The sequence below is a fragment of the Aulonocara sp. 'chitande type north' Nkhata Bay genome, unplaced genomic scaffold (genome assembly GCF_057382095.1).
Source record: "Aulonocara sp. 'chitande type north' Nkhata Bay isolate Kocher_YH1m ecotype deep benthic unplaced genomic scaffold, A_spYH_male_GT1.1 unmapped_scaffold_18, whole genome shotgun sequence".
In the NCBI taxonomy this organism is placed as follows: Eukaryota; Metazoa; Chordata; class Actinopteri; order Cichliformes; family Cichlidae; genus Aulonocara; species Aulonocara sp. 'chitande type north' Nkhata Bay.
In genome coordinates this window covers 28,284-42,530 of record NW_028234350.1, presented here as the reverse complement: position 1 = coordinate 42,530, position 14,247 = coordinate 28,284, and the positions used below count along the sequence as shown (strand labels likewise).

The following is a 14,247-nucleotide window of genomic DNA, read 5'->3' as shown; positions in this document are numbered from 1 at the left end:
TAGCAAGAAATCACAACAAAAGTCACCTTAAGGCGCTTCATAGATACAGAGAAAAACCCAACAATCATATGACATATGACCCCTATGAGCAAGCACTTTGGCGACAGTGGGAAGGAAAAACTCCCTTTTAACAGGAAGAAACCTCCAGCAGAACCAGGCTCAGGGAGGGGCGGCCATCTGCTGCGACCGGTTGGGGTGAGAGAAGGAAGACAGGAATACCAGCCAGCAGATAAACTGATGTGAAACAAAACCAAGGTAAAATTGCAGAATTTACACAGTTGGTGAAATGTAAAAATGGCAACATAAAAACCCCAAACAAACAAACAAAAAAAAACCAAACAACATTTAGTTAATAAATGCACAAGATGATTCGATGATAAATATGGTACCAATCTACAAAATACTGTCGAAATGAAGTCCACATTGTGATATATTTCAGGTGTGGAGAGTCACACAGCTAAACAATCGATGTGCATATTTAAAGAATCAAATAAAGAACATTGTTGTGGAATAAATTACAGTGAATAATAATCACTGCCCTGCGTTAGAGAGTGACTTATGATGAGGTATTAATTGGCTTAACTTTACCTCTAACAGCTTTTCAGATAGTGCTGTGACCAGGGTGAAATCCATCATAAAGTAACTGTAAACAGTAGAACCATTAGCATGAATGTTATGGTTCTACCCTGATCAAAACTCAAGTCTGCTGTTTGACCTGATATAAAATGATAAAGAGGAACACATATAAATGACCTTTATGAACTTTTCAAAATGACTTTATATGTCTGACCCATTATCTATATATATTAGAGCAGATGTGGAAAACCACTGTTAGACCTACTCTATACTAACACAAACACAGTCAAAAATTCATTGCTAGTGTGACATGTGGTCCTTTTTGCCTTTGACCAATGATATGCTGGTTACTTGGACCAGTTTAGTATTTGCTGTCACAGAGGAATGTTAACCATAAATCCAAAAGACAAAACTGAAAAAAATATGTTAATTGCAAACATGTTTTTGCTTAGTAAGAGGATTGAAATTACATGGAAACTGTCACCTTAAAGCCTCATTGTAAATATCATCACAAACAGGTGTTTTCCACACAGTTAACAAAGCTCCACCACATCCAATCACTGCATATAAATCTAAAAGAAAACAACAACAAATAAAATGTAATTAACACAAGTGAAGTCTAAGGAGCTTGGAAAGAAAAGCGTCTGGACTTCTTTGAGTTCCTTGAAGATGTTTCACCTCTCATCCGAGAAGCTTCTTCAGTTCTAAGGGTCAATGGTGGAGAGTCCCAGATTTAAACCCAGTGGGAGTTTCCCCCCAAAGAGGGACAAAGAACCCCCTGATGATCCTCTACCTAATCACATGAGCCAAGGTGTGAAAGTGGGTGTGGGTCCCAATCAGCCAGGGTTTCGGGTGAGCTCATTGTGAAACCTGGCCCCACCCTATCATGTGATTTCCCGAGGTCAGGAAATCACCCACGCCCACTCCCAGGATGTGAGTGGACGTTACGGTGTCTGGGGAGGGAACTCAAAACTGGATTATAGATGGCAGACAGTTGGTGTCATAAACCACCGCCTCTGTTTAAAGATGGTCGCTCACAGTGGACGTAAATGGCTTCTTTCACTCCTCCATCTGTCCAAAATGTGAACATTGGCATCCTCAAAGACTGACCTTTGTCCTTTAGATGCAGATGAACTGCTGAGTCTTGTCCCGTGGAGGTGGCTCTTCTATGTTGTGCCATGTGCTTGTGAAGTGGCTGTTTGGTCTCTCCGATGTAGAAGTCTGGGCATTCCTCGCTGCACTGTACAGCGTACACCACATTGTTAAGTTTGTGTTTAGGAGTTTTGTCTTTCGGGTGAACCAGTTTCTGTCTGAGTGTGTTACTGGGTCTGAAGTACACTGGGATGTCGTATTTGGAGAAAACTCTCCTGAGTTTTTCTGATACACCGGCTACATAGGGGATGACAATGTTGTTGTGTCTGTCTTTCTTATCTTCCCTCGCTGGTGTCTGATGTTCTTTTCTGTGAAGCTGGAATGCAGGCACACTGGACGAGCTTATTCTAAAAAATACAGAAAAAGGAACATTTTATTTGTGTTAAGGCCTAAAAACTACAAATAAGTTATACAATGAACAATATTGAAATACCTTATAGGTGCTGCAGGCCATATAACCAGAATCCAGAGCAATCTCACACTCACATGATGGTGAGGAAAGACATGAGCTCTGCAGTGAGGTTTGAATGTCTCAGTTGGAACACTGAAGAACTCAGAAGACAGCAATACCTGCACCGAGAGACAGAGTAGAAAAAGCATAGATTTGTAATCCATAATGTGAATTAAAACTCAAAAAGTGTCAACAAGTATAATCATTTGAGTGTGGAATTATTTATGCAATAAACAGGATTTAAATTAATTAATTGAATTAAAAAACACTGACATTTGTTTTTTTAAATCAAAGATAAAGAATCATACCGCTCTCTGCTCTGAGGATCACTGAGCATCTCTGACAGGAAATACAGTTTCCTCAGTATGAGTCATCATTGATGGTCTCAGAGGTGTGTAGTGTGGCAGCATGATGATGGTCTCCAGATCAGGCAGGAGGTCAGGTGATGGGTGTGTCATCTTCTCCATTGAAGACACACTGGTATGGCAATTCATAACACAGCAGTCTCCTTGTGGCATGTAGTTATCTGTGCAGTCCAGCACTGATGGATCAAGTTTGGCTCAGCAGTTCATGAAGATGGTGTTAAGATGTTGTTGTGTCAGCTGAGGATGGTGAAGTTTGAAGGTTTTGCCACAAAGGAGACTGTGCCGTGTCTGAAAAAATATATCTACAAAACAAGTGCTTTTAACACCACCCACCCAGCTCAGCCCCCAAGTGTCTATGTAATGCTGGTATGGGGTGTCGGTTACTAAGTCTAATTAGTACATAGGGGATGACAATGTTGTTGCATCTGTCTTTCTTATCCTCCCTCGCTGGTATCTGATGTTCTTTTCTGTGCATCTTTGCTGACTTTAAGAACGCCCAATTAGGATAGCCACACGTTTTGAGTGCTTCCTTTACATGTGTGTGTTCCTTCTTTTTCCCTTCAGGCTTAGAGGGAACATGTTCTGCCCGGGGGGGTGTCCTAATTACTCCAAGTTTGTGTTACAGAGGGTGATGGAAGTCAAAGAGGAGGTACTGGTCCGTGTGTGTGGGCTTCCAGTAAACTTCGATGTTGAGTTTGCCGTTCTCTTCAATGTGCACAGCGCAGTCCAGGAAAAGCAAACAGTCGTCCTTTGTGTCTTCCCTGGTGAACTTGATGTTTTTATCCACGGCGTTAATGTGCGCAGTGAAGGATTCCACTTCTTGCCTTTTGATTTTGACCCAGGTGTCGTCTACATATCTCTACCAGTGGCTGGGTACTCTTCCTTTGAAAGAGCCAAGAGCCTTCCTTTCCACTTCCTCCATGTAAAGGTTGGCTACAACAGGTGACACAGGGGAACCCATGGCACAGCCATGTTTTTGTCTGTAGAAACCCTCGTTGTATTTGAAATATGTAGTGGTGAGGCAGAGGTCTAACAGTGTGCACATCTGATCGGGTGTGAAGTTGGTCCTGTCTTCCAAGGAGCTGTCTTCTTGCAGTCGTTTTCTGACAGTCTCCACTGCCTCTGTAGTGGGTATGCAAGTGAAGAGAGAGACTACATCAAAGGACATCATGAGAACCTTCACAGACATGACACAAGGGAAGACTTTTGATTTAATAACTAAGCTTAAAACAAGTGTTACCTTTGAATATTTGTGGGAAAAATCTGATGCTACCCCAAGAATACAAAGCCACACTGGAAATGATGACAGGCTTGCAGCCCTCTGTCTTCCTGGAGTGAGGTACCCGATCAGTAGAAGTGAATTGACAGAAGTCAGTGTCTGTAAGAGTGGCCAAACACTGATACTCTGTCCACTTGCGTAGAGTCTAAGAAGCTGGAATGCAGGCACACTGGACGAGCTTGTTCTAAAAGATACAGAAAAAGGAACATTTTTTTTGTCTGTAGAAACCCTAAAAACTACAAATAAGTTATACAATGAACAATGTTGAAATACCTTATAGGTGCTGCGGGCCACATAACCAGAATCCAGAGCAATCTCACACTCACATGATGGTGAGGAAAGACATGAGCTCTGCAATGAGGTTTGAAGGCCTCAGTTGGGACACGGAAGAACTCAGAAGACAGCAATACCTGCACAGAGAGACAGAGTAGAAAAAGCATAGATTTGTAATCCATAATGTGAATTAAAACTCAAAAAGTGTCAACAAGTATAATCATTTGAGTGTGGAATTATTTATGCAATAAACAGGATTTTAATTAATTAATTGAATTAAAAACACTGACATTTTTTTTTTATCAAAGATAAAGAATGATACCTCTCTCTGCTCTGAGGATCACTGAGCATCTCTGACAGGAAATACAGTTTCCTCAGTATGAGTCATCATTGATGGTCTCAGAGGTGTGTAGTGTGGTAGCATGATGATGGTCTCCAGATCAGGCAGGAGGTCAGGTGATGGGTGTGTCATCTTCTCCATTGAAGACACACTGGTATGGCAATTCATAACACAGCAGTCTCCTTGTGGCATGTAGTTATCTGTGCAGTCCAGCACTGATGGATCAGGTTTGGCTCAGCAGTTCATGAAGATGGTGTCTGAAAAAATATATCTAACAAAACACGTGCTTATAACACCACCCACCCAGCTCAGCCCCCAAGTGTCTATGTAATGCTGGTATGGGGTGTCGGTTACTAAGTCTAATTAGTGCATCAGAAAGCGGGGGCTACACCTAAAGCCCACACTTTTTGATGTCTTTGTTTATTAGCAGCTTTTTCCAGCTGCTCAGAGAATTCTGACTTGGCCTTTATCCACCCAAACCCAAACCCACCCGGATAAAGGCCAAGTCAAACTCACACACCATACCAGCATTACATAGACACTTGGGGGCTGATCTGGGTGGGTGGTGTTAAACTGTAGTCGGGAACTTTCAGAAAACTATCCATTTACTTCTAAATCAGTTTTTATACATATTCTGTAAGCTGTACTAATGTTTTTCTCTACATAATGTATCATTATAGACATCTCTGGTAGCCTAAAGATAGTTTATAACTTTTGACATTTTTTACCTGTAAAACATGATAAGCAAAAACTCATTCATCACAAAAACTTTTGATTCTACAAAAGCTACTATAATCAAGAAAATATAATTGTCTGTATTTATTCATGTGACCCATAATAAATACCTGCATTTATGTGGGATTTATTTATTTACTATTTCATATTTTCAAGCCCTTGGAGGGGAAGATCTCGTTTGTTGAGCTACATACGTCACAGTAAAAAGATTTAGTCATTTAAAACATGAGAATAAAAGAAATGATGTTGGTTTAATAAATGTTGCAGCACATTTCAGATCAGAGGTGCATGATAGCAGATGTTCTCTGCTCTGCATGAAGTTCAGCAATGATTTGGTGAAATGATTAATAACATTGCAATAAGAAAGGGTCTTCTTACAGACAGAGTAGGGAAGACAATTTTTTCAATGAAAAATATTTTTCATGCTCTACAATCAGTAAACTCTGTAACAAACATGATCTGTAATTGTTTCAAAACTCACCAGATGACTTCATGATTGGCTCGAGGACAGGACACAAAACACAGGGTTGTGGTAACTGTAATATGATCTCAGAACACCTGAATATAGACATTTCTGTGGCTGAGAAATAAAAATGAGGTCAAGCAGGGTGTTCTTGTCTGTAGTGCCAGAAGTGATCAGCTGTGAATACCCTCTCGACTGAAACTGCTCCAGAATCTGTTTTCTTCCACTCTGCAACTGGTTCTCATTAAAATCTCCACACACAATTATTGGGTGACAGTCCATTATTTCAAGTGAATCTAAAAGACTTACCAGGTTTTGCATGAATGGTGTCAAACTGTAGTCAGGGGGTCTGTACACAACAGCAATGAGTGCAGGGAATGGAGCCTGAACCTTCAACACTAAAAACTCAAGATCAGTGACATTATGCAGATACTGTTTTACCTGAACCTGAAAATGATTCCTTAAATACACAACAACTCCCCCACCACTTCTGCTGGCCATGTGAGGAAAGTTTGTGTAGGACACATGTCTGTTGCGTTTGAACATGGTGTAGCCGTCCAAATGAAGACTGTCTGCAACAAAGGAGCCTTGAAGGTGAGACTCAGTGAGACACAAAACATCTGCTAAACACATTTCATGATGACTCTTGATGTCACTGATGTGAGATGGCAAACCCTCTGTATTGTGATGGATCAGTGTAAGAGTGTCAAGTCTGCTGGCTGTTTCTCTGACCTGAAGAAGAGGCATCATTTCCTCAACACTGGCTTGTCTCATGGTTTGGAGCGCTGCAGTTACCTCGGGATTGGCGTAAATCTTTTTCTCATCCAAGTCCTGCAAATAGAGTCCACTGAGAGACGTCACCCTGCTGAGAGCAACGTAAGCCATACCTGGTTCAAAAATGTTCTTCATTGAAACTACAGCTGTCTGTGTTGTAAGACCCTGAGTTTTGTGAATTGTGCAAGCGAATGCTAGCTTTACAGGAAACTGTCTGCGTACCGCTCCTTTAAACTTCAGACTCTCCTCTGCTCTCTCAATGTAAACCAGATCATCAGAAGCTGCATTAGCACTGCGGTTGTGTCTCATAGGCTGCCGGTTGTCCATCCTGAGCCCCAGTTTAATTATGTGTCCATCATTTTCAGATCTCACCACCTTTACCAGTATACCAAAAGCACCGTTGACCAAACCGTTTAGTGTGTCCAAGTTTCTGGTCAGCATGACTCGAGCTCCTTCAGCAACATTCAGAGTGTCAGGTAAATCATTTCTCCCACCTGTAAATGGTTTGTCTCTTCGTTCCATTCTGCCTGTACATTTATCCTTCTGGAAATCGTCTGCATTGATGATTATGATGTTTGAATGAAGCTTCTTCAGGGTATCTGTGTTGTGGGATTCCACATTCTTGTTGGTGGCATAAATGTGTAAGACCTCAGTTGGACATTCTTCTGGTGCAGTCACAGCCTGTGACAACAAATCTCTGTCGCACTGAGAAAGTTCATCCGTCTTTTCTTTGACTCTAATCCTGTTCAGCATCTCTGCAAAGGCCACATCATCTTTCTGACGCATGATCTCGGTTAGAGTGATCATCTGAAAATGCTCCTGCCATAGGTCAATCTGTTCTGGATCGTAAACACAGAGAGGTTTAGACTGTCGCACTGGTGGCAGCTGGTAAAAATCTCCAACAGCTAAAACTGACATTCCACCAAAAGGTCTCTGAGTGCCTTTGATTTGTTTCAGTCTTGCATCCACATAAGCAAAAAGGGGTTTTGAAACCATTGAAATCTCATCAATAACAATAATTTCAGCATTCATCAGCTCAGATCTGACTTCATCCAGTTGGTTACCAAGTCCTTGAATGGGTGGTTTCAGACTCCTGGGTAGTTTCAGTAGAGAATGTAATGTAGAGCCATTGATAGAAAAAGCTGCTGTACCGGTAAATGAAGTCAGTAAAACAGTTGGATTTGATATGTCAGCTTCTTCTGCATTAGCAGGCAGTCTGCTCAGGATCTTTGATGCTTCAGAGTGAATACACTTAATCAGATGTGACTTTCCAGTTCCTGCACCACCATTGATATAGAAGAAAAATGGATCTGGGTTCAAACCACAAACTCGCTGAATACACCAGTCTCTTATGGCATAGAACACGCAGGCCTGCTTCTGGTTCAGATTCTGATACATTACACGTACCACGGCTGGATCGACTGCAGGTTGTTCTCTGATGGCTCTGATCTCTGTTACAGCATCAGACTGACGACTGTAGTCGGGGACATTCTCCTGTTCGTTCTCATCATCAGAATGTCTCTCAGGAAGATTCTCATCACATTGCAGCCTCACAACTTCAGATTCAGGAGCAAGATTACACCATTCATCAATCACAACATCCCTATTTTGTTCAAACTCTTCCAGTGCACTCTCAATATCCTCAGAGTTCTTCTCATACTTGTCTTTATTTCTTTTCACAACCCTTTTCACAGACTCACTGTGGTCTGAACATGGAAGTCGTACAAAACCTGAGTTGTAGAAGGACTGATAGGTTTGGAACCCTTGTGGTTTCAGTTCCTGCTCTGATCTGTGTGGAAGGTAAAGTCTCAACAGTCGACCATAATATTGCTCAGGATCTTTTTCCTGTGAACAGTGGTAATATCTGATTATAGCTGGTTTATCATTCTTTCGCCTTTGTACAAATCCAAGCTGGTTTAGAAGAGGAAGCACATCTTTTCCTTCATTTGGACCACTCACCAACCTGCACAAGGCAGCAAAATCAGCCAGTGACATTTCCTCATATTCTGGGGTCTCAGGTCTGCATTTGTATTTATCACTCAAACTTGTCATCCAAATATTACAACTGTCGTGTGTTGTGCTTTCCAGGAAGCTCATGGGCCGACTCATTTTTACCGGGTTATCATCTGTTGGTACAAATACAACACTGCGGGAACATTTTTTCATTTTTAGGCCACAGACTCGAGTCACACACTCCTGTGCGCTGATTTCTCTCTTTTTTGAGTAAGCCTGCATCACAGCTCTCATTTCATCACACTCATTGACGGTGTTCTTATCAGAGTTGTCAATAACTGTCTTCAGGTATTCAGAGAGGCCAGATTCTTTCTTTGTTATATATTTACAGAGGTATTCTATACATGAATAGGCATTCAAAATGAATGAGACATCTAAATTAGAGTTCCAGGCTTCAAGCAGGTCTGGGTTGTAATTGTTGATCCAACACTCATTTGGGTCACGTTTCAGAATCAGAGCTGTTTTCTTGTTTATGTCTTGGAGGCATTGTTCATACTCATTCATTGTTAAGTTGCATCGTGACAGAATCTGCTCTATGGTGAGGGAAGCAGCTTCAGGTTCCTTCAGCAGGTTCAACAAAGGTCTGAGTTTGGCTTTTGCAGCTTCAGTGTCTGAATCCTCATCCTGTCTCACAATCATTGTTCTTGTGGCTGGTGGTTTGGGAAACCCAAATCTACAACCAGAGTTCACACTCTTAAAGCATGTCTTTGTGTGGTTTTTGCTGTGCTTTTGTAGCTCAGTGACTTTTTTGTGCAGTTCAGGTTGTTTTTCTGGATCAGGGAGTTGAGCTGAGATGTATCTGTCAACAAAGTCACAGACAGTTTGGTCGTCATCCACATCTGCTTCTACCTTTTCTCGAATCCACAGCAACATGTGTATATGTGGACTACCTCTGTGCTGGAACTCAACTCTGTAAAAGTAATCAATGATCTCACCAAGGGGCTGTGCAGGAGAAAAAAGCAAATCTCTGAACAAAGCCTCAACACGTTTATCAAACATTCGCATGGTGGTTACTGGATTTGATCTTAGAATTTCACACTTTTCTGACCAGTCCAGGGCTTCAAAATCAACCTCTTCACCTTGCTGTCTCTTTATTGCTTGAATCACTTCAGGCCATCTCATCTCAGCAGCAGAGAAAGTGACAAAGAACTGAGGTGTTCCTATTTGGCGAACCATGCTGAATAGATCTCTGGTAGTTTTCTGCCAGTAAGCTGGAGTTCCTCTGAGTGGCTGCATAAATCTGATTGCATCTTTATTTCTTACCAGCTTCTCTACTTCTGTCTTACTTTGTAACATTCCTGATGTGATTTTGCGTCCATCTTTGGTCATAGTTTTACCTTTCCTTAGCTGTATCGTCATACTGGAATTAGCCAAGTGTATTTCAGTGACAAACTGTGAGAAAAACAGGTAATTTGTGTCTTTAGCAAATCTTGCATCAATGTTGAAAAGCCTTGATTTGAAGTAAGCACTTGGTGTGAGTTTAAGAAGTCTCTTTTCATCCAGTGTATTCTGACCAGTAGGAAACTGCACAGGAAATGCCATGGCTTCCAAATGAGGAGTTCTGAAGAAGCTAACAGGATTGTTTCTTTCTGCAGGAGCCACACAATATGTGTTATCAGTGAAACAGAGAATCTCTTCTGAAATGTCTACAGGCTGCAGACAACTTTCTAGAGCAAAACCTCCATTGTTCAAATCACTTTCTGGTTCATCTGGATTTTGTTCCTCTGGTTGTTCATCACAGGATTGCATATTAATATCTTGGTCACTTTGAGACTCACTTTCGCACAAAAGGGCATCTTTTTCATAGTTGTCAATTTCCATTAAATCTGCTTCATTATAATCATCACTTGCCATGCTGGCTTCATCACTGCTGTCATCATCAGGTAACGTTGGATCACAAAGCAATGCATCATCTCTAATAACAATATCTGTGTACTGTGGATGAATTTGTTTCAGTTTACGCAGAGCTTGAATGAGTTTAGACCAGGTGACAGTCTGGAACAGCTGATGGCCTTTGTAGCACAGTCGTCTTTTCAGCTTTATCCTCATGATCTGTGATTGGCTTCTGATCCTCGGTAAACTGTCAACTGTTTGTTGGACCTCAGATGGTACACACACCACATTACCACGTATGAGTCTCTGTCTCCCCTTTGGAAGAGGAATAATCTTAGCAAATGGTATGCATTTGGCAATCAGATGTCTCTCCAGAATGTTGAGATCACAAAGTTCAGCTGGAATATCCTGCAGTTCTAAACCATTAACAGCAGCAAGCCTGGGCATGCATCCACTTTTGAGGGAACTGTGACATGTGTGACAGATATACTCTTTTTTTCTCTCAACAGGAAAGCTGCAGTGATCATGACATGCTTCATCACACACATGAACAAATTTACCAGTTAGGCACTGATGAGCTACAGTCTGGTGTTTTGAGTAATTTTCTCTTTTGCAGATTTTTACCTGATTAGGAAAAGAAGCTTTTAGACAAACAGTACAAACATAAGATGGTGCTGACTTAATGTTTGATCTGAAACGAGATATGGCCTCATTCATTAAAGTGTTCTCTGGATGACACTGTAAAGTCTCAGCCGGTCGATGCATCTGGCGATATTTCCGTTTTATATTCATTGCACATCTGATATTATGCATCTGTCTGAAAGAAAAACCGTTCCAATATTTTACTCTCATTCGTTCTCTCATATTGTCCTTGTGTTGTTGCTGAAATTGTTTTTCTTCTCCATAACGCTTAGTCAGATAAGATCGTTTTTTCTGTTTAAAATCTTCACTTTTTTTATATAGGTTATATACATATGACCTCATGTAAGCTTTATGTTTTTCTCTGAATTCAGCACAAGTTCTGTAATTTCTTCTTATACGTTCCTTCTGCTGTTCTCTAAACATAGGAAATTGTCTATAAGATTCTTTATATGTTTTTCTCATACGTTCCTTCTGCTTTTCTCGGAATAAAGAATCGTCTTTATACATCCTTATGACACATTCTCTTTTTTTCTCTCTTATTTTAGCACTTTCTCTATAGGTTCTTCTGAAATGTTCTCTCTGTTTCTCTCTATATGTAGCATTTAGTTTATACAGATATTTTTTGTACACACTCTTCTTCTGTCTGTGATCAGGATCATTAGACTTTCTACTACAACCTTTTTTCTTTGCCTTAAAACTTTCATCAAAAGTGTACATCTGCCTTTCTTTCTTCTTCTGATTTTCCTTTCTCTGTGGTACTTTTTCTTGGGCTAATAATCTTCTCCTTATTTTTCTCCTTTGCTGTTTATTATATTTCAGCAGTTTATCTGAGGGTTCCTCTGTTATATTAGTTAAACAGTAGGCAGTGTTTGAATCATTCTGAGGAACAGAATCTGATGTTACCTGCGTTTCTCTCACAGAGGATGCAGATGTTTCTTTTTCTAAATACTCAGAAGGAAGATGGTTGTTTTCAGTAGCAGCTGTCTCATTTGAATAATCCACTCTGGATGATGTCACTTCAGTCGTTAAAGTGTCTCTCACAGTCTTCTGTGTCTGGTCAGTAGATGTTTGGGAGTTTATTTCATGAACAACTTCATTTAAAGCTGGTGCTGGAACAGTTGTAGCTGTTTGTCTGTTTTCATCAGCATCTCTTTGGTCAGCAGCGTTTTCACTGTGAAACTCGATGGGCTGTAGCTCATAAGTGCAGCTTGGTGCGATGCTGAACATTCTGTACAAACGTTTGATCCTGTCAATCATGTCATTAAGACGTGTGAACTTCAACATAACTGCAGTTCCACCACTTACACTTGGCGATAATGGCATACCAGTAGACTTACGTGGGTGAGGGTCAAAATATGCATATTCACCTGAAGTCAGCCTGCTAACAGCGATGACTGTTCCTCCCATGACTAGCAAAGCATAGCGAACGTCTGAAGCCAAACACTGTAATCCCTGTTCAAGGCTCGGAAAGTGATCTGTACCATCAAATGTGCCGTAATGAGCAAACTGAGACATGTCGACTTGATACTCGTGTCTGCGGCTGGTAACAACTGAAGGAAGTTCATCGCAGGCTAGAAACACACTGTTCACAAACCTCAGTCTGGCATCTGAATAGACGGCATGGCCTTTGTCCAACACACGGTTTAGATCTGCTCTGGTAATAAATTCATCCTCGTGTAAGAATGACAGGAAAACCAAACTGTTAGCCATGCATTGCTGATTCCGGTACTTTCCATACCTAGGAGCGGCCTGGCTTCGGGAAGCACAGACGCTACTCACTCGTGGACGACTTTCACTGTTTGTAACCTGTACATGAGACTGTACTGGAGCGTGTCCATCATGCTGTGTTTGTGCAGTTAGCTGTGGTTCAGTCTGGATTAGCTGCATAACTTCAGGCTCTGGGACAGACACTGAGGGAACACCTCTCTTTACCACATCTGCATAAGACACTGTGGCTGTCTCTTCATCATGCTGTGTTTGTACAGTTAGCTGGGGTTCAGTCTGGATTAGCTGCATAACTTCAGGCTCTGGGACAGACACTGAGGGAACACTTCTCTTTACCACATCTGCATAAGACACTGTGGCTGTCTGAACACTGCTCTGCACTTCAGTGCTGGGAAAAGTTGAAACACACACCTTTACCTGCTCACTGCTCTGAGAAACATTCAGCTGTTCTTTCTGCTTTTGCCATCTAAGCTTCTGGGACTGCGACCTTTGACCTTTTCTTGGCATTTTGCTGAAGTACAACCTGGAGCTTATATGTGGTTATACACAAATGTAAACAAAACTGAACCTTGAAACACAGAAAAACGTATAACTCCTCAAATTACTGTTAAATCTGAGAAATGTACTATTATATATAAAAAGCTGATTTTCTACTCCAAACTCAAAATAAAGGAAATTCAAAGTTCTCTGGAAACAATTTGATCTGTTTTATTGTAGCTCTTTTTGAAACTGTATAATTTTACTTATATTTTTTTAACCAGACTGGTAAATAATTACAACTTCTGTAAAATGATATGCAGAATAAATCTCAACAATCAACAGGCTATATTAAAAGTCTTAGCTCTTAGGGGAGTTTATGTAAATCTTTCAGATATCTAAAATTGAAATCAAATATATGGAGCTTTGGTGGTGTGGTGATAAGATGACTGGTGATGAGGATTCTCCAGCTGGATTTTCTGCAGCAGTCAGGAAACAGGAAGTCCTCAGGCGCTTCTCGATGACAATACTAACTGAATACTTACACTGAGTGACAAAATGGGTTTGTCCTTAAATAATAGTACTATAAACTTGCAGTCAAATGTTATAGCCAATGAAACAGACTAACAGACTGGATCTAATTTATTATTTATCTGAATGTATGTATTACAAAATAACCAGATTATCTTATTACAAATAAACTTATAAAAAGGTGATATTTTATACAATTGATCAAAGTAAGCCAAACTAGCAGTCCAAACTAAAGTCTAATGCAAAATTAAAATGACAAATGTAGGGCTGTGTAAGTAGTTTCTACTAAAAGTTCTACTGTACTGTAATTCTACTACTGTATATTCAACTTGTAATTTCCAGCAAAATGACTGAATGTGAGAGAGTTTAAAGACAGGAAAGAAAGAGCAGTGAGAGCAGAGATCTCTCAGAATTCTGTAACAGATAGATTGGATTCTGAAAAGGATTTCTGAAAACTTGGATTCTCAAATTAGATAGAGCAGTAGAGATAGAGGGATACAAGATGGAATGGCTTTCAAATTAGATAGAGCGGTAGAGAGAGGGATACAAGATAGAATGGCTTTCAAATTAGATAGAGCAGTAGAGAGAGGGATACAAGATAGAATGGCTTTCAAATTA

The 14,247-nt window shown here is 40.6% G+C and overlaps 1 protein-coding gene across 1 annotated transcript; it reads right to left on the bottom strand.

Moving 5' to 3' along the window:
* Nucleotides 1–7: 7 nt before the first annotated feature.
* On the bottom strand, nucleotides 8–12,669 carry LOC147300704 (uncharacterized). The gene is made up of 6 exons (XM_086284898.1): nucleotides 4,419–12,669; nucleotides 4,097–4,233; nucleotides 3,785–4,007; nucleotides 2,488–3,666; nucleotides 2,162–2,298; nucleotides 8–2,075 (listed from the first exon to the last, which is right to left on the bottom strand). Exon 1 carries the CDS (start codon nucleotides 12,604–12,606, stop codon nucleotides 5,662–5,664), a length of 6,945 nt encoding a protein of 2,314 aa, XP_086141024.1. The 5' UTR covers nucleotides 12,607–12,669; the 3' UTR covers nucleotides 8–2,075; nucleotides 2,162–2,298; nucleotides 2,488–3,666; nucleotides 3,785–4,007; nucleotides 4,097–4,233; nucleotides 4,419–5,661.
* Between the last annotated feature and the right edge of the window lie 1,578 nt (nucleotides 12,670–14,247).

Excerpts from the sequence above, each read along its gene's own strand:
- LOC147300704 (XM_086284898.1), bottom strand. The coding sequence starts at position 12,606 with ATGGCTAACAGTTTGGTTTTCCTGTCATTCTTACACGAGGATGAATTT.